Source organism: Scyliorhinus canicula, chromosome 7 (assembly GCF_902713615.1).
Source record: "Scyliorhinus canicula chromosome 7, sScyCan1.1, whole genome shotgun sequence".
Classification (NCBI taxonomy): domain Eukaryota; kingdom Metazoa; phylum Chordata; class Chondrichthyes; order Carcharhiniformes; family Scyliorhinidae; genus Scyliorhinus; species Scyliorhinus canicula.
In genome coordinates, this window is record NC_052152.1 from 29,031,190 (window position 1) to 29,052,676 (window position 21,487).

General features: G+C 42.5%; 1 protein-coding gene across 4 annotated transcripts in view; it reads right to left on the minus strand.

The window, feature by feature from the left end:
• Positions 1 to 7,927: 7,927 nt before the first annotated feature.
• Positions 7,928 to 21,487, minus strand: part of LOC119968819 (interferon alpha/beta receptor 2-like) — a 31,260-nt gene continuing 17,700 nt past the window's right edge. For all 4 annotated transcript variants that reach the window (XM_038801650.1, XM_038801649.1, XM_038801646.1 and 1 more), the window contains 3 exons: positions 18,092 to 18,263; positions 13,776 to 13,897; positions 7,928 to 9,006 (listed from right to left, as the gene is read on the minus strand). In XM_038801650.1, the coding sequence (XP_038657578.1) occupies positions 8,335 to 9,006; positions 13,776 to 13,897; positions 18,092 to 18,263 (966 nt within the window). In that variant the 3' untranslated portion in view covers positions 7,928 to 8,334. The remainder of the gene's footprint in view (positions 9,007 to 13,775; positions 13,898 to 18,091; positions 18,264 to 21,487) is intronic.

The window sequence follows — 21,487 nt, forward strand, 5'->3', positions numbered from 1 at the left end:
TCATATTCCTGTAAGTATGTGAGGGATGGCGGAGGGACATATTTTATTTACATTGTCAGAACTAAAGAGAGGGAGGTTCTGACAAAGAGCTGAACCGACTTGAAATGTCAAATCTGCTTGCTCTCCTTACAGATGCTGCCAGATTTTTCCAGCATTCTTTATTCTTGTTTCAGTCAGATTCCAGTATCTGGAGTACTTTTCTTATTTTATTTTTAGTTAAAGTTCACAGTGATATTACTCACCATCATACAACAGAAGTACAAATAGAGTCCTAAATCAGAGGAATAGTTAAAATAAAGATGTGATGTTAGACCAGAAAGGAATGTACCACATTTACTGTTGGGATGGATTCCCAGGGCAGAAGCAACTGCATTATATGTTATATTTATATTCAATATACACAGTTTGCTATCACACTAAGAATGTCTACATCCCACCCCAGGTAGAAGTGAGGAAGGCGCTGGACGAACTGTACACAGTCATAAACAACTACGAAACAGAACACCCGGAGGCCTTGTTCATTGTGGCTGGAGACTTCAACAAGGCCAACCTAAAGAGTGTACTGCCAAAATTCCACCAGCACATCTCCTGTCCCACCAGGGGCGGCAACACTCTTGACCACTGCTACTCAAAAATCAAGGGTGCCTACCGTTCCAGCCCCCGACCGCATTTTGGGAAATCAGACCATAAGACTGTGCTCCTTCTCCCGGCTTACAAGCAGAAACTCAAGCGGGAGAATCCAGCTAAGAAGGTTGTGCAGTGCTGGTCCGAGGAGACAGAAGAGCTCTTACGTGACTGCTCAGAGACAGTGGACTGGTACATATTTAAGAACTCAGCGACTAACTTAAATGAGTATGCCACCACCGTCACAGACTTCATCAGCAAATGTGTGGACGACTGCGTGCCAAAGAGAGCAGTACATGCGTTTCCCAACCGGAAACCATGGCTCAACCGCGAGATTGACTCCCTACTGAAGGACAGATCTGAGGCGTTCAAGGCAGACGACCCTGTCCTATACAAGAAATCCAGGTATGACCTCTGCAAAGCCATCCGAGATGCCAAGAGAGAATATCAAACTAAGCTAGTCACAGACTCTCGGCGGTTGTGGCAAGGACTAAACAACATAACGGGCTACAAAGCAAAGCCGAGCAGCATCTTTGGCAGCAGCGCACCCCTCCCCGATGAATTTAATGCATTCTATGCTTGGTTTGAGCAGGTAACCAACAATCCGCTGTCGAGTGGCCCAGCAGCCCATAATTCACCCATACCCACTATCACAGCTTCGGAAGTCAGATCAGCCTTCCTGAAAGTGAACCCGCGGAAGGCGACGGGCCCAGACAGGATCCCTGGTCGTTCACTCAGAGCCTGCGCAGACCAGCTGGCAGAGGTATGCACAGACATCTTTAACCTGTCCCTACTCCACTCCGAGGTCCCCACCTGCTTCAAGAAGACCACCATCATACCGGTACCAAAGAAGAACCAGGCAACGTGCCTCAATGACTACCGCCCGGTGGCCCTGACGTCAGTTGTAATGAAGTGCTTTGAGAGGCTGATCGTGAAGCGCATCACCTCCATACTCCCAGAACGTCTTGACCCACTTCAATTCGCATACCGTCGCAACCGGTCCACATCAGACGCCATTTCCCTGGCCCTACACTCATCCCTAGAGCATCTCAAAAACAAGGACTCCTACATCAGACTCCTCTATTTATTGACTACAGCTCCACCTTCAAAACCATAATCCCCACCAAGCTCATATCAAAGCTCCAAAATCTAGGACTTTGCTCTCCACTCTGCAACTGGATCCTCAATTTTCTGACCAACAGACCACAATCAGTAAGATTCAACACCAACACCTCCTCCACAATAGTCCTCAATACCGATGCCCCGCAAGGCTGTGTACTTAGCCCCCTACTCTACTCCCTGTACACATGCGACTGCGTGGCAAAACTTGGTTCCAACTCCATCTACAAGTTTGCTGACGATATGACCATAGTGGGCCGGATCTCGAATAATGACGAGTCAGAGTACAGGAGGGAGTTAAGAGAACCTGGTGGAGTGGTGTAATGACAATGCCAGCAAAACTAAAGAGCTGGTCATTGACTTCAGGAAGCAAAGTACTGTACACACCCGTCAGCATCAACAGGGCCGAGGTGGAGATGGTTAGCAGTTTCAAATTCCTAGGGGTGCACATCACCAAAAATCTGTCCTGGTCCACTCACGTCGACGCTACCACCAAGAAAGCACAACAGCGCCTATACTTCCTCAGGAAACTAAGGAAATTCGGCATGCCCACATTAACCCTTACCAACTTTTACAGATGCACCAGAGAAAGCGTCCTATTGGGCTGCATCACAGCCTGGTATGGCAACTGCTTGGCCCAGGACCGCAAGGAACTTCAAAGAGTCGTGAATACCGCCCAGTCGATCAAGCTAACCTGTCTCCCATCCACGGACTCCATCTACACCTCCGCTGCCTGGGAAAGCGGGCAGCATAATCAAGGATCCCTCCCACCCGGCTTACTCACTTTTCCAACTTCTTCCATCGGGCAGGAGATACAGAAGTCTGAGAACATGCACAAACACTCAAAAACAGCTTCTTCCCCACTGTCACCAGACTCCTAAATGACCCTCTTATTGACTGACCTCATTAACACTACTCCCTGTATGCTTCATCCGATGCCAATACTTATGTAGTTACATTGTATATCTTGTGTTACCCTATTATGTATTTTCTTGAATTTTGTTTAATTCCCTTTTCTTCCCATGTACCGAATGATCTGTTGAGCTGCTTGCAGAAAAATACTTTTCACTGTACCTCGGAACACGTGACAATAAACAAATCCAATCCAATCCAAGAATATAAAAATCCTAACCAAAATGGAGGATAATAAGTTGCAGGGGCATCATGGGTTTACTTAGCCACATTCTTACAGCAGGTCAGTTTACACTGCCACACACAATGATTCATCAGCAGCGAGACTGGATCAAACCAACACAATGACCCATTGGGTCCATATGTAATCTATAATCTGTACAATTGGCTCGTGTCCAGCCGAAGTGGGCTGAGGAACTGTTCGAAAGTGCTAAATATCGATGATTTGCCTTTGTTCAGGGAAGAAATGGGATGTTGTGCCCAGTGGCTTGCTTCCCGCTGGCGTATTCAATAAACTGTTTGACCTTTGGAGCAGACCCGAGTATGGAGTGATTCTTTCAGGATTCTTTCCTGCTAACATCTACTACATGTAACAAAGGGTTCAGCGCCACCCTTTAAATAAAACACATTACACTTTACAATATAAACATTTATTGTAATGTCATTTTATTTTTGATGAGCTTGAAGACAATGGCAAATATCCACATTATATTGAACAATTAACTGGAGAAGCCTTGCATTTTACACATTATAAAATTCAATTCGTCCTAAAAAATACAAATCAATATTTGCAGTGATAATAAAAAGGTTACAATATCCACACTACATCCTGCATATTCTGATAGCACTCACGACACTAGACAGTGTGATATTATTATCCATTCTTTTCACAAAGTAGTGCTAGAAACCATCATTCTAACATGTTTCAAGTTCAAATTTGTCATAAGTTTTAAATGATTAGCACCCTTATGGCTAGTCCAATATTGTTTAGGTAGCTTCTTAGAATGGATAAATATACCGTTAATTCAAAAGTGGGATGATTTTTTATTTAGAAACAACAGTTCCATTTTTAATGGCTATAGTATTGACATGAGGCATAGGATTCAGCCCAAACTACAGTGATCAAACCAAATTCTTTGTACTGTGGCAAGAGACCAAGGTGAAGCAAGTTCAGTGATTTGTCATGGAATAAGCTTTCTGCCTGCTCTCTCTTCCTACCCATGGGTTAGTTAACTGATCCGAGGTGACTAGAGGTACATGGCAACTTTGGAATGCAGCAAAGACGAGCGAGCAATTCTGCATATCCACCTCTTTGCTATCTGCCAGTGGATATGCCCATGAAGTAACCACACAGGTGGGCAGGTGAAAATACATAGGTATATATGAAAGCAACATAAATAGCAGGCAACAGTTTTTAAATGCTGAGATGTTATATTGTTAGGATGTGGCACCCAGAGGAGAAGAGTGGGAATAGCAGAACACAAAGGAAGATTGCTTTCAGGACAGCCATTTCCAGGCATCAGGCAAATTTAAAATACATTCAGTGGTCACCAGCAGCTGTTTCCTTATCCTTGATACCCACATATCAAGTTTCTGCCCCAGATTAGATAAACCTCCTGGGAAAGACAAGTAAGCCTACTGGGAAAGGTTAACCAGAGTCCTTGGGATAAGGGATAGCCAGACCCTGGCTGTAATGCACCCAATCAAGGGCAGCAAGTACAGGCTTCTGTGATGAATTCATAAGTTCACTTGTGTGTGTGCCAATTCAGTAATTGGCCCTAGTATTCCTCCAATTAACACTGCTGTCTCACAGCACCAGGGACTCGGGTTTGATTCAGACCGTGGGTGACTGTGTGGAGTTTCCTCCGGGTGCTCCGGTTCCTCCTATAGTCCACAGATATGCTAGCGAAGTGGACTGGCCGTTCTGAATGGCCTTAGTGTCCAAAGGCTAGGTGGCGTTAAGGGGAAAGCGCAGGAGAGTGGGCTGAGATTTGGTGCTCTTTCAGAGGGTCGTTGCAGATTTGATGGTCTGAATGGCCCCCATTCTGCACTGTAGGGATTCAATGAAATTGGGATAAGGCACATTATGGGGAGGCACAAAGGCAACTTACAATTTGTGAACTACTAGACTTGAATGCTCAACAGTGTACTATTTCTCAGCAGAGACAAAAGGGCCAAAGTAACAGGAACAGGACCATACTGCCTCTCGAGCTTCCTCACTATCATTACAACAATGGCGGACTTTCTACCGAAATTCCACTTTCCTGTCCACCTCTTTTATCCCTCGATTACCTGAGAAAACCAAATCTAAGTCAGTCTTGAATATACTCAACCATGGTACATCCATACATTCTGGGGTTGATAATTCCAAAGATTCACAACTCTGGCTGATGAAATTGATCATCTTAAATGATCAACCCCTTATAATGAAGTTCTGCCAGTGTTCTGAATTCCCCAGTCGGGGGAAACAGCCTCTCAGTCTCAAATCTGATCTGTCAAGTGCCTTCAGTATCATGTAGCTTTAAACAAGATCACCTCGAATTCTTCTAAACTCCTATGAAACAGGTCCAATTTACTCTGCTTCTAATCCCAGGGACTGATCAAGTGAACATTCACTGTACTATCTTGTTTGCAACTTTATCCTTCTTTAGATATTGAGACAAAACATCTAAACAGTACTCCAGGTGAGTGCTAAATCGCTGGCTTTGAAAGCAGACCAAGGCAGGCCAGCAGCACAGTTCAATTCCCGTACCAGCCTCCCCGAACAGGTGCCGGAATGTGGCGACTAGGGGTTTTTCACAGTAACTTAATTTGAAGCTTACTTGTGACAATAAGCAGTTTTCATTTCATTTCATTTCGCCAAAGCCCTAAACAACTGTATCAAGACTTCTTTATTCTGGTACTACCACCTCTTGTAACAAAAACCAAAATATCATTTGCTTCCTAATTGCTGGCTGTACTTACCTCCTAATTTTATGTCTGAGCATCAGCATTTAAAAGTTTCACAGCTCTTTAGAAAATATTTTTTTCTATTCTTACCTGACAAAGTGAATAACATCACTTTTCCACATTATGTTTACTTTGTTGCCCATTGACTTAAACTGTCTATTTGCAGCCTGTCTGTCCTCGCAGCTTATATTCCCATCTAGCTTTCTATTGTCAACAAACTTAAGACACGTTACTCTTGGTTTCTTTGTCCAAGTTATTAACAGCCGAGGCCTCAGCAGGAATTCTTGCTACACTCAAGTCAAAGCCTGCCAACATGGTCCATTTATCTCTACTTCCTGTCAGTTAACTAATCCTTCATTCATAACAATGTATTGCCCTGAACTCCATGAGCCTTTACCTAGCCTATCAACCTTTTGTGTGGCATCTTATCGAATGTCTTTTGGAAATCCAAGTGTATCTACCGGTTCCCATTTAGCTAGTCTATTAGTTACATACCCAAACACGATTTCCCTTTTTTTTTGGATCATTCTAGGATTTTCTACATGCATTGCTAAGATTTCCATAGTAATAGATTCCAGTATTTTTCCCAATGACTGATGTCAAGTTAACTGGATTTGCATGCGCAAAATTTCCCTGTGCCACGAGCTGCATTCTAACTGTCAGAACACAATTGTGGCCGAGGCAAGGAGGGCTCAACTTTGCACCATGAGGTATTCTGCGATCTGCAGCAGTGTAAGAATTACAACTAGAATTAGATTTAAAACAGTTTGTCCAATATATATTAATTTTGCATAAAGCAGTCTATGAATTGCTGCATAAAACATGGGAAATCACATTATAAAAATACAGTAGGCCATATGGAGAAGGAAGACTTTCCAGACATTACACATCCATGGTGAGAACACCCTTCCTCTAACTGCGGTTAAAACTGCATTGTTGCTAAGGAATGTAAATACCCTGTGGGTATCAGTACATCTTTGTGCAAAGAGGCAATGGGAATAAAACTGCATACCCAGCAAATAACAAAGTTACTTATTGGATTTCATCAGAACAAATGAACATACAGCAGAGCTCACCAACACGGAACATTGACATTTCTCTCACCATAGGAGTTGTCTAATATGGTGAGTATTGCCAAGACTTTCTCTATTTCAGATTTACAGTATTTTCAGTATGTTAAATTTGTTTTACAGAAGCAGTTTGCTCTCAGTTTAAAAACAAGTTTCCTTCAAGATGACAAAGATAAATCATGAATAGCTGGTCAATTCCCTTAAAGGTGGAATAGCAGATACCAACACCAAGAAATTCTTCATTTATAAAACTGCATTCGACAAAAAGTTCTCTCAAGCTACAGAGAATCAAAGGAACGTTATGTACCTTCATATTTTGAAGGCAACAAGCCACACTACCATAACTTTATTAACATAGAACATACAGTGCGGGAGGAGGCCATTCGGCCCATCAAGTCTGCACCGACCCACTTAAGCCCTCACTTCCACCCTATCCCCGTAACCCAATAACCCCTCCTAACCTTTTTGGACACTCAGGGCAATTTAGCATGGCCAATCCACCTAACATGCACATCTTTGGACTGTGGGAGGAAACCGGCGCACCCGGAGGAAGCCCACACACACGGGGAGAACGTGAAGACTCCGCACAGACAGTGACCCAGCGGGGAATCGAACCTGGGACCCTGGCGCTGTGAAGCCACAGTGCTATCCACTTGTGCTACCGTGCTGCCCAAATGTGAATTTTGAATGTGAAAGAAATGTAGAATGCTGTATATTGCCATGAATAAAACCAGAATGCACAGAAACAAGAAGTCCAGAGGAGGTGTTTTGTACTGTATGTCTTGCTAAACTTGCCATACATTGCAAGCCAGTGCAATATGGGACTGCAGAATCCATGTTGTTAGCTTGGTTGCTCCATCACTTCAGCACCCAAACTAACTAACAACATGGATTCTACGATCCCATAATCACTGGCTTACAATATACGGCAAGCCCAGCAAGGCACAGTACATAACTGGGAGGGCAAAATCATTCAGCACATCAATTTCCATGCATGATGATGCGATTATGGATTTCTCTCCAAAGCACCTGATAACCTTCACTTTTGTAAGCTCATTTTCTTTACCCCACATCCTTTGAAACCCTTTGTTCCATTTATCAACATGCCAATCCAGAGCATTTGTAGAACATACTGACAGACCCAATTAAGTATCTTTGTTGGTAGTTTCTTCTACATATCTATAATCCTATGATTTTTGCACTTCTCTCCCTATGTTCGTTTTCCAAATTATTTAATATTCATTTCATCAATATTTTGCAGTAACAAAAATGATCAGTTACTTATTAGAAGCATTTATTTCCCTCAGGTGCTCATCAATATTCACATCATCAGCCCCCAGCTTTGGCAGATAAATTGAAAATGGAGACATCTTAATAAAATATATCAGCTCCAAGCTGGACATTCTACTCAAGCTCTATGGGGTTATACTAAGACCCAACATTTTCTTTTTTGCTAAGCTAAATTAGTCATTTAAAATCCTCTCAGCAGCTTATAAAGCTCAGGTTGGTCACTTACTGCCAGATAAGAAAAATCCCATCAGCTGAACCTGTTAAAGTGAAAACATCAAAACCACAAAGCAGCAGTGTTTTTGCTTCTAAAAGTTCTGAGGATATTCCAAACTATTTTACAAAAAGTTATCCCATCTCATGCAAATATATCTCAGCGCCTCATATAATCAGAATGTAAAGTCTGGGGTAGAAGTGAAGTGCCTGGTATGTCACAGCGACTCGGTTTTTCGTACTGGTAAATTGAAGGATTGTCACAAACCTTAGAAAGCAAAGAATTGCTCAAATCATCAGGTTCGACACTATCAGGTTCATGTGCCTCCTGGTCAAACATATTTTCATTTGAAAAGTCTACAAAGCAACAGTCTTGGTCTTGGATTTGGATAGACCACAATGGGACATCAGAAACATTGTTTGCAGAAGCTGAACTGCTCTTTCTGCTGTGGATTGTCTCTGTCTGGCTTGCGGTCTCAGCACTGGGGAAATCATTTTGTATCATGTCTATTGGAGCCAGCTGACAGTCACCGAGATTAGTTAGAAGGTGTCCAGGTACTGAGTCACATAGTCGATCATCACAAGACATTGTGCTGGCTTCATCTGTTCCTACTTTAGAAAATACACTGCAACTCTGAGCACTGTTCTGCACAGGTACAGTTAATGAATTCTGCTCATAGCCGGCTTCCTCAAAACAATTCATTAGTTCCTCTTCACTGTCTTCTTCAATGTTTTCAATTTTCTTTTCTTTGAAATGAACAGGTTCCAAACTGCTGAGTTTTTCTTGCACATTATTACAATTGTAGACAGGGTGGATGTGTTTCAAATTATTCTGATGGGACAAAGTAATACATTCAATTTAAGTGTTCAAATTACATAAAGGCTCTTAATTTTTTTCTACTTCACCTCAAGTTGGGGGACTAGAATGTGATCTAATTCAGCCGAATTTGTGGAAATGCACAGAAGCGGGAATCTTGGATTAGCCCCACCCTTCTTACTTGCAGCACGTTTAGGTCAATTGGAGCAACCTTATGATCAGCTGGCAAATGTGGTCAGGATCAATATAAAATTAGGAAAGATCATTGCTGTGCCCTTCTGGCTTGTCTAGTTACATGTCATACCACATGGTACACTCCATTGGGGAAATCCCTTATCCAAAATGCTTGGGGCCCAGTGTGTATCGGATTTCAGGATATACTGCGCACATGTGGTGCGCGTTGGGAATTGCGCATGTGCAATTATTGTTGGGAGCTGCGCATCACCCGGGAGTTTTGTGGGATTTCCCATCAGTGACATCACTTCGGCACTCGAAAAAAAGTGCAGATATTGGAATTTTTTGGTTTTCAGATAAAGGATGCTCAACCTGTACTCCCAACTGGGATTTCATGGAATGGCCTTGAGATACTGCTGAATCGTTACATTTTAAAATGTAGCCATTAAAAAGAAATTGATGATTTATTAAAGTTTATGACAATCAGTGTCATTTTGGTACAATGTATTAGCATGTACAAAATAGGATATTCAATTAGATAGCCTGAAAAACAAACGTTTTCACGTACAGAAAGTAATTCTGCTCAATAGTCTTACCCCTTGACGCAACAATCAATACAGTATCGTCCTGCTCGTGTGCCTTTGTAACATCAATCAGGTCACCTTCACAACTTCTCTCCCCACAAATTTTCTTGGCCTTTATAGAATTTAAATTTCCAGTACCTAGAAGCATCTTTATTGCATGCCTAACTAGTCTATGAAGGGAAAATATATTCTTCCCTCATTGGGACCATGCCAAAGAGGAGGTCTGACTAATGCCTTTCATAAACAGTACAATCTATATGTTGTACTTAAAATTCTAATGCAGCCCTTTACTTATTTTACTGTACTGATAGTTTCATGAATCTAGCTGCTATGTTTCCAACTCTTTAAAAATTATTTCATGGGATGAGGGCATTGCTGGCGAGGCAATCATTTATTGTGGATTCCTAATTGACCTTGAGAAGGTGGTGGCGCGCTGCCTTCTTGAAATGGTGCAGCCCATGTGTTGTAGGTACACCCACAGTTCTTGACTAGTACAGGTAACAGACGATGACCTGCGAGTGGGTATCTTTGCATCAGTCTTCATGGTGGAAGACACCAGTAGGATGTCAGAGCTCCAGGAGAATCAGGGGGCACAGGTGAGTGTAACGGCCAAAGGAGAAGGTTCTGGGGAAACCAAAAGGTCTGAAGGTGGATAAATCACCTGGACCGGGTGGACTACGCCCCAGGGTTCTAAAAGAGATAGCTGAGGAGATCGTGGGGGCATTGGCGGTGATCTTTCAGGAGTCACTAGAGGCAGGGAGGGTTCAGAGGACTGGAAAATGGCTAATGTAACACCCCTGTTTAAGAAGGGAGGGAGGCAGAAGACGGGAAATTATAGGATAGTTAGCCAGACTTCAGTTTTTAGATTTTAGAGTCCATTATTAAAGATGAGATTGCGGAGTACATGAAGGTGCATGATAAAATAGGACTGAGTCAGCACGGCTTTGTCAAGGGTAGGTCATGTCTGACAAATCTGTTTATGAGTTCTTTGAGGAAGTAGCAAGGAGATTAGATGAAGGAGGACCGGTGGACGTGATTTATTTAGATTTCCAGAAGGCCTTTGACAAGTATTGGATGGGATTTTTTTTTATTGTCACATGTATGGAGGTACAGTGAAAAGTATCGTTCTGCGTGCAGCTCAGACAGATCATTCTCTACGTGAAAAGTACATAATAGGGCAAACATAAAATACACAATGTAAATACAGAGACACAGGCATCGGGTGAAGCATACAGGAGTGTAGTACTACTCGGTAGAGAAGATGTGTGAAGAGATCAGATCAGTCCATAAGAGGATCGTTTAGGAGTTTGGTAACAGTGGGGAAGATACTGTTTTTGAATCAGTTAATGCATGTTCTCAGACTTTTGTATCTCCTACCTGATGGAAGAAGTTGGAAGACTGAGTAAGCCGGTTAAATAAGTTACGAGACAATGGTGTTAAGGGTAAGATCCTGGCATGGATAGGGGATTGGCTGACTGGCGGAAGGCAGAGAGTAGGGATAAAGGGCTCTTTTCAGGATGGCAGCCGGTGACTAGTGGTGTGCCTCAGGGGGTCAGCGCTGGGACCACAACTTTTCACAATACACATTAACGATCTGGAAGAACGAACTGAAGGCACTGTTGCTAAGTTTGCAGATGATACAAAGATCTGTAGAGGGACAGGTAGTATTGAGGGAACGGGGAGGGGGGGGGGGGGGGGGGGGGGAGAACTGGACAGGCTAGGAGAGTGGGCAAAAAAGTGGTAGATAAAAAATTGTGAAAAAGCATGAGATTATGCACTTTGGAAGGAGGAATGGAGGCATAGACTATTTTCTAAATGGGGAAATGCTTAGGAAATCAGAAGCAAAAAGGAACTTGAGTCCGTGTTCAAGATTCTCCTAAGGTTAACGTGCAGGTACAGTCGGCAGTTAGGAAGGCAAATGCAATGTTAGCATTCATGTCAAGAGGGCTAGAATACAAGAGCAGGGATGTACTTCTGAGGCTGTATAAGGCTCTGGTCAGACCCCATTTGGAGTATTGTGAGCAGTTTTGGGTCCCGTATGGAAGGAAGAATGTGCTGGCCATGTGAGGAACGGTTGAGGACTCTGGGTCTGTACTCGTTGGAATTTAGAAGGAGGGATCTTTTTTTTTTCTTTAAATATATCTTTATTTTCCTTTTTCACATTTTCTCCCAAATTTACACCCAACAATAAACAATAATCAGTAATGACTGTAATGTCAATCCCCATATCAATAACAACATTTCATTTCAATTTTCATTTTTTCAACAATCCCATCCTCCCACCAAATCCCAGACATTGGCCCGCATGTTAACATAAACGAATGACAAAAAGGAATCAGGAATCGCCCATAGTCACCATTAACACATACAGTCCCCCTCCCCGCAATCCTCCCAGCCCCCAACCATCCGTATGTTCGATGTGATCCAATACTCAAAAGTGCATAATGAATAACGCCCAGGAATTGTAGAACCGCCTCAGTTCAAATTTTACCTTTTCAAGCGTTGAGAATTCCAGCAGGTCCCCCCACCACGCCAGGGCACAGGGTGGAGAGGTTGATCTCACCCTAACAGGATTCACCTTCGGGAGATCAACGAGGCGAAGGCTACAACATCTGCCTCCACGCCCGTTTCCAACCCTGGTTGGTCCGATACCCCGATTATGGCCTCCCGAGCGCCTGGGTCCAGTTTCACGTGTACCACTTTAGAGATTACCCTAAACACCTCCTTCCAGTAATCCTCTAGCTTTGGACAGGACCAAAACATATGAACGTGGTTTGCGTGGCCACCTCCACAACGTTCACACACATCTTCTACCCTCTCAAAGTGCCGGTTCATCCTCACCCTTGTACGGTGTGCTCGACACACCACTTTCAGGTGTAACAGCCCCAACCTCGCACACGAGATGGAGGCGTTCACCCTCCGGAGCACCTCACACCAGAACCCCTCCTCCATACCCTCTCCTAATTCTTCCTCCCACTTTGCCTTGATCCCTTCTAGTGGCGCCTTCTCATCCTCCAAAATAGCCCCGTAAACCGCTGATACTACCCCCTTCTCCAGCCCCTCTGTCGTCAGCACCTCCTCCAGCAATGTGGAAGCCGACTCTACTGGGAAGCCCTGTATCTCCTTTCTGGCAGTCTCGGACCTGCATGTATCTAAATATTTCCCCCTGCTCTAGCCCATACTTTTCTCCCAGGTCCTTCAATCCCGCAATACGACCCCCAAGAAATAAATCTTTTAGTGTTCTAATTCCTTCTCCTCCCATCTCCGAAAATTTCCATCCCACTTCCCCAACTCAAATCGATGGTTCCCCGAATCGGCATTTCCCTTGACCCAGCCCCCAACCCGAAGTGCTGTTGAAACTGCCTCCAAATTCTCAACGAAGCTATTATTACCGGACTCCCGGAGCTTCTCCCTGGGGCCGTCGGGAGCGGCACTGTCGCTAGCGCCTTCAATCCCAACCCCCTACACAAACTCTCCTCCATTCTGACCCATTGGGAATCAACCCCTCTGACCCAGCTCCGTACCTTCTCCACATTTGCCGTCCAGTAATAATACATCAGACTCGGAACACCTAAACCTCCTGTCTGCCTTCGTCTCTGTAGTAGCACCTTTTGAATTCTGGCCACCTCCCTTCCCCATATGAACGAGGTAATCATCCCTTCAATCTCTCTAAAAAATGCCTTTGGCAGGAAAATCGGCAGGCATTGAAAAATAAACAGGAATCACGGCAGCACATTCAATTTAACCACATGTACCCGACCCGCCAATGACAGAGGGAGACCATCCCACCTTGCCAGATCAGCTTTCATTCTCTCCACCAAACTGGAAATGTTGTACCTATATTTTTTATAATATTCCAACGGAAACCCATCCGGCCCTGTCACTCTGAGCCAAAGGATTGAATTGCTAAAATTTTAAATCACACATTCTAAAGCTATTTCATTAAGCTCTTCCATTCAGTACTGAAAAACTATTGTTGCATGCAATGTTTCAATCTGACGATCCTTTTTTAAATCAGTTACTTACCAGAGCTTGTGGACCGTATTTGCTTAAGAAACCAAGGTATCCTCCTTTGTATAATACTACGATGACCGTGACCAAGCCAACTCCCAAGACGCACAAGAAAACTATTACTAGTGTTTGCGGTACTGCAAAAGAATGGGATATATGAGAAACATTCCTTTGTGCCAATTTTCCCCTCCCTTAGGACTCTCCAGATTAATTCTGAAGCAAATCCCATTTCTTTATTTAAACTCTGTATGGTCTTCATTTAAAATTTAAATGCGGTTAGACCTCTTTGCAAAAGCCCATTTAGGTTCTTTAATGCATACTAGCCGATACCTGAAGAAACACTAACATTAGCAGCTAAAAATTATGTAGGATATATAGCACAAAAGCAGGCCTTTTGACCCAATCAGGCTATGCTGGTGTTTGTGATCCACTTGAGCCTCCTCCAATCTTTTCATCTAAATCTACCATAACCATCTATTCCTTTCTCCCTCCGATGCTCATCTAGCTTCCCCATAAAAGCATCTAAACTATTCACTTCAACCATTCCCTTCGGTAACGTGTTCCACGTTCTTACCACTCTTTGGGTAAAGAAGTTTATTGCAAATGTCCCAGTGGGTTTCTTGGTGACTATGCTCACAAGGTATTCTTTTGTTCTTCATTTTTATATGTTAACAAGTTAAAGTACCAGACTTAGGAGCGTAATTATTGGCGACTACCAATGGTTGCATGTAAACTTGGGCAAAGTCATACTGTATGGGCATAGTAGTCTGGTTTTGTTGCAAAGCCAGGCCTGATCTGACAACCTAAATTGCACATGCAGGGATAGCAGTTTCGTTTTAGAAATGCAGATACATTGGATGAGCTCTAATGGGATTCTAGCTCAATATAGCTTTAACATTGTCATCGGCCAAGCACATACAACACATGCCATTAAAAGCATTAACAGGTGGATCTTTTTCATAGTTTCCTCCCTCAGGCTATCTCATTAGCATGTTCAGTGAATCACTCAGTCATAACATTTAGAAATATGTTAGATTAGGATTGTGTGGAATTAGCAACATTTTGGCTCCAATGATAGAAGAAAATAATCTGCTTAAATTCCTGCTCATCACTATCCAGCTAGTTTAACCTCAGTGGTGAGAAAACTACTAGAAACTTCCCGTCTGAGTGTAATCCATGCTTCTCCAAGTGAGATTATAATAAATTATAGCTAGCACAGATCTTTTTTTTTTTTTAAAGACACGTTGTGTCAGTCCTAACCTGTTGAGTTCTTTGAAGCATCAAGAGAAGTAAGGTTGTTCAGTGCAATGGTATATATGGACTTTTGAAAGGACTTTGAAGGATCACATAACTAACTTATTTGAAAAAAGGAAGCACGTGGGATCAAAAGGTCAGTGGTAAATTGGATGTTTAACTGGCTACGGGGTAGGAAGCAAAAGATGGTGGTGAACAGATATTTATTGGACTGGGTGTCAGGGTGAGTGTTAGGACACTTGTATCTGCATAAAGGGAGTGCAATTTTGAAATTGCAGATGATACTTGGCAACATAATGAATAAAATAGTAACTGACTTCAAAAGGACATTAGCTGGTGAACCGGGCACACACATGACAGATGCAATTAAATGTAGTCAATACTTGTCCCTCAAACATCAGTAATGAACAAAAAATTATGATATGGCTTTTTCTGGGAGCTTGCAAAGTGCAACTGACTGCCGCATTTCTTAAATTACAGCCAACGTAGTGACAATGTAAAAGTTATGGATGGCCCGAGGTGCTTAAAAAGTGCTAAAAATGCCAGGTACTATTTTCTTCCCTCACCTAGGGAGAAATATAAAGAGACAGTAGAATATAAACATCATTTTGAGGAGGGCGGGACATATTTACAAATTGATAGTTGATACGGTAGATAAAGAGCTTATGATATTTGGTTTTGTAAGTGGGGCATTAAATAGAAAAACGAGGAAGTCATGCTAGACCGTACCAATATCCAGTAAGGCTTCAGCTTGAGGAAAAGTGCAGAATTCTGGGCAACACGTTTCAGGAAGGATTTTGAGACTATGGAGGGGGCTCAGAGGAAGGGTTAAAGAATTTCAATAATATAAAGTCACTGGAGAAGCTGATGTTCTACTTGGTGCACAGAAAGCCACCGGGAGATTTCGTAGAAGTATTCAAAATTGTGGGTTTTCATTAGAGCAAGTGCAAAGAAAATGTTACCTTTGGCAAGTGGGTCAGTAACCAGAGGTCATAGGTTTAAAGTAAGTGGGAAAAGAATTTGAGGGGAAATGAGAATTTTTTCCCTGGGTTCAAACTTCAAAAGGGTGATGGAAGCAAATTCTCTAGGAATTTCCAAAATACATTTGGATACATATTTAATGGCTAATTTGTAGGGTTATGGCAAAATAACTGGGGTGTGAGACTATAATAATAAATATTAGTGTCAAATGTAGTGGCAAAAGTAGGCTTATATTAACACTGCAATGATGTTACTGTGAAAATCTCCTCGTCGCCATATTCTGGCACCTGTTCGGATACACAGAGGGAGAATTCAGAATGTCGAATTCACCCAACATGCACGTCTTTCGAGACATGTGGGAGGAAACCAGAGTGCCCGTAGAAAACCTACTCAGACATGGGGAGAACGTGCAGACTCCGCACAGACAGTGACCCAAGCTGGGAATTGAACCCAGGTCCCTGGTACTGTGAAGCAACAGTGCTAACCACTGTGCAGGTTAGGCAGTTCTTACTACAGGTCAGCACAGGCACGATGGGCCAAATGGCCCCCTTCTGCCCTGCGAGATTTTCGGTCTGTTTTGGAAGTTTGTTGTAATACCCTTGCAATTGAACACCCAGCCAAGAATTAGTATTCAGGTGTACACATGAAGAAGTCACCAAGATGGTGTTCAGTGCGCACAGAACCATACTCCAGCCCAATGCCTTTCTAGGAAGAGAGCGGAGAAATTTGGAATAGTGCAAAATCTTTTACGTAGAAACATTCATAGAAAATAAAAGCAGGAGGCGGCCCGCTTTGAGCCTGCTCTGCCATTCATTATCATGGCTGATCATCAAGTTCAACACTCCTGATCCTGCCTTCTCCCATATTCCTTAATCCTTTTAGCCCCAAGAACTATAACCAATTCCATTTTGAAATTACACACCGTTTTCACCTCAACTACTTTGTGGTAGTGAATTCCACAGATTAACCATTCTCTAGGTGAAGACATTTCTACTCACCTCATGAGTCTTAAAAGGCTTCCCCATATCCTCAAACTATGACCCCTAGTTCTGGACTTCCCCATCATCAGTAACATTCTTTCTGAATCTACACTGTCTAATCCTGTAAGAACTTTGTAAGTTTCTATGAGATCTCCTCTCACTCCAAGCTCCAATGAATATAATCCTAACCGACTTAGTCTCTCCTCATATGACAGTCCTGCCATCCCAGGAATCATTCTGGTAAACCTTCGCTGCACTCCCTCCATAGCAAGAACATCCTTCCTCAGATAAGAACACCAATACTGCACACAATACTCCAGGTGTGGGCTCACCAATTCCCTATATAATTGCAGTAAAACATCCCTATTCTTATATGCAAATCCTCTCGCTATGAAGGCCAACATATAATTTGCCTTCTTTACTGCCTGCTGTACCTGCACGCTTACTTTCAGCGACTGATGCACAAGAACATCAAGGTCTCGATGAATATCCACCTCAGTTTTTACCCACAAGAAATAATCTGCCTTCCTATTTCTGCAACCAAAGTGGATAACCGCACACCATCTCCAATGTAGCATTGTGCAGTTACAAACTGGGACAAAATGAGCAACGTCAAATGTTTTAAAATTCCTCTCAAGGAGGAAAATTTATTTCAAGAAACAAGACCGATAAGAGTGTCCAAGCAATCCATTACAATTGTGTTTTGTCAATTTTCACGCCAAAGATATTAAGGGGTTAATTGTACAGATGCTGCCAGACCTGCTGAGATTTTACAGTATTTTCTCTTGTGTTTTCAGATTCCAGCATCCGCAGTAATTTGCTTTTATTAATTTTAACCTAACACACCTAATTATGTCATATTGGGCAGGTAGTAACTCTGGCATTCCACCCAATCCTATCAGATTCTGCCTAGGAATGTTAGGTTAAAATTACATCCCAAAATCCAATTGATTTACATCAACTTTAAATCAACCCGAGTACATCTTAATCCCACCCCACACCCACAAATATGGTTTGGATGGAAAATGTTGGTTATTTGAACTAAAACTTGGGGTTTAAAATTTAAATGAAGAAAGCTAGAACCCTGTCATCCCAGCTTGTGTCACCATTCTGTACCTTGAACTTTACTCCCATACTGCGCGACTATACATTTTGTTTCCATAGGGTCGGACTGGTCTTCTTCAAAAGTAAACAGTTTTATTGTGACACAGTAATTTGTGTTAGGTTGCACATTTGCAACTATTTCTTCAACACTTATTTTCTCTGTGCGTTCAAGCACATCTCTAACCTGTTGAAGGAAAGAGGCCAGAGTTATATCCAAATCAATACAGGACAATTAAAATTCTAAACTTAGAAAATGGACTATTGAGACAATATTGCATTCAAGTGCTTTGTTGTAGACCAATTTATATAATAACCTTTATTGTCACAAGTAGGCTTACATTAACACTGCAATAAAGTTACTGTGAAAAGCCCCTAGTCGCCACACTCCGGTTCGGGTACACAGAGGGAGAATTCAGAATGACCAATTCACCAAAGTCTTTCGGGACTTGTGGGAGGAAATCCGTGCAGACACGGGGAGAACGTGCAGATTCCGCACAGATAGTGACCCAAGCTAGAAATCAAACTTGGGACCCGGGCGCGGTGAAGCAACAGTGCTAACCACTGTGCTACCGTGCCGCCCATGAAATGAAAGTTCAGCTAAAACAGGCACAGAAGTGTTGATCAGATGCAAGTTTTAACAATTTTGTTTTCTCTATTTAAGTACCCACAAAGAGTTGAAGTGTTTATTGTAAATAGCTAGAAATGTCATTTTTGACAAACCTGTCCCCTCTAGACCCAGATCCTTCAATCACGTAAATCTTTAAACTTTCGACTGAGAAAGAAAGACTCTACTAGAAGGATAGACTCTACCAGAAGAATATACCATCAGTGGCTAAATAAGGAAGTTAGAAGGTGCTATCAAATTGAAAGATTAGGCATATATGCTGTGAAAATTAGTGCTAGGCCTGAAGATTGGGAAAGTTTTAGAAATCTGCAAAGGATGACTAAAAGGGAGAAATTGACTATACTAGAAAATCAGCAAAAAGGTTAGACAGAAACAAATTCTACAAGTATAAAAAAAGGAAAGGAGTAACTAAAATGAGGATAGGCCCTTATGGAGAAAGGCTGGGGAATTAATAATGGGAAAGGAGGCTTTGAACACAGTAGAAGACATAAATAACATTCCAAGAATAGTAGAAAATCATGAGGCAAAAGGGAAGGAGTCTGTCGGGACAAAGTAATGGGAATATTAAAGGCTGACAAATGCCCTGGACCCACTGGCCTGTATTCTAGGCTTTAGTAAAAGTGCATGCTTTTGTGATATTCAGATTTCCCTAGATTCTGGAAAGGTCCCACCAGATTGGAAAATTGCAACTATCACACCTGTTTGAGACAGGAGGGAGGAAGACAAAACTGTCAGCCAGTTAAACATCTGTCAAAATACTAAAATTCATTATTAAAGATGTAGTAGCAGAACATTTAGAAAATCATAAATCAGACGGTCGGCATAGTTATCATAATAATCTTTATTATTGTCACAAGTATGCTTACATTAACATTGCAATGAAGTTACTGTGAAAATCCCCTAGTCGCCACACTACGGTGTCTGTTCGGGTACACTGAGGGAGAATTCAGAATGTCCAATTCACATAACAAGCACATTTTTCGGGACATGTGGGAGGGATCCAGAACACCCGGAGAAATCCCACATAAACACGGGGAAAATGTGCAGATTCTACACAAGCAGTGAAGGAAAATAGTTTTGGGTTATTTGAGGATATATTAAATAGGTATAAAGGGGAACCAGTAGATGTAACATATTTGGATTTAAGGTGCCATGTAAAAACTGGCACAAGAGAAGAGGCTGTGGCTTTGTGTTGTTGATATATTTCCATGGATAGAGGACTGGCTAACGCAATAGTTGGGGTAAATGAGTAAATTTCAGGACGGCAAACCCGATCTCGTGGAGTACAATACTTGAGCTCTAAAATATTTACAATCTATATTAATAATGACTACATTTTAGCCAAATTTGCAGACAATATAAAGATAGATATGATAAGTTGTGGGGGGGGGGGGGGGATACAAAGAGTTTGAAAAAAGATATAGATAAGTTAAGTGAGTGGACAAAATTTGGCAGATGGAGTATGTGGGACACGGAGGTTGTCCACTTTGGCAGAATAGAAAAGCAGAATATTGTTTAAATGGAGGAAGACTGACGAATGCGGAAATTCAGCAGGACCAGGCGCCCTTGTACATGAATCACCAAAAGTCAGCATGCAGCTATAGTAAGTAATTAGAAAGGAAAATGGAAGGTTGGCCTCGATTGCAAGGAGAATGGAGTGTAAAGGTAGGAAGGACCTGCAGCAACCGTATAGGGCATTGCTGAGACTGCCCGTGATGTAGTAGTTTTTGTCATCTTACTCAGGAGGGTAATACTTGCATTGGAAGCAATTTCAGATAAGGTTCACTAGACTAATTGCTGGGATTAATAAATCGCTTGTCGTCACAAGTAGGGTTCAATGAAGTTACTGTGAAAAGCCCCTAGTTGCCACATTCCGACGCCTGCTCGGGGAGGCTGGTACGGGAATTAAACCCGCGCTGCTGGCCTTGTTCTGCATTACAAGCTAGATGTTTAGCCCACTGTGCTAAATCAGCCCGCGTTTACACTTCCTGAGTTTACAGTTAGTGGTTTCCTTTCAAAAGCAGTCGTCAGTCATTTGGAGACACGCATCTGTTCAACTAACTTTCTTAATCTTTTTTTACCTCTTCAGAATTGTTTGGCTTCTGCCATTGATAACACTGACCAACATCATAATTGACATCCTCTGTAAATGTGTTTTGTAAATAAGATTCCTGTTTACATTATTAAATACAGTTGACCACTCCAGTGCCTATACTATTCTATGTCAGGCCAGTGTGGCACAATCCAATTGGGTAATGTATCTGTCATTATGGAGTATCTGGCAATGTTTGCAAGCTGTGAGATGCAAGTTAGAGGCTTGCAGCAGTGCTTGGTCCGTTTGGGAAAGGTGAAGCAATGAATGTTAGGAATGCATTGTGATTGATAACGTTGATGGGGGGAGTCTTGGGGTGTGACATTTGATGATGCATCCACCCACTAACCTTGACAACTTGTGTTTGATCATGGAACTTTTTACGGCACTATATGCAGGTTCTTGAGCCTAAACTGCTAGCGTGGGCTGTGATGGCCACCTGCTCAGGTTGCTTTTGCGGTATCTGTCTGGGGAAACTCCTGGTCTCCTGTAGGTAGAGGAAGAGTTTTATATTCTCCTGTCCACCTCCTACAATGGGCCTTCAGTACTGTGGGGAACTTTGGAGCATGTGCTGTGTGTTGGTGAGGCACTAGTGTGCTTCCTGCTTGGGCACTTTCCCCAGCTACCTCCTGCACTTGTTACAGCCAGACTGCATTTCTGCTGCAAGAGTGCATCCAAACTCCAGTCTGCA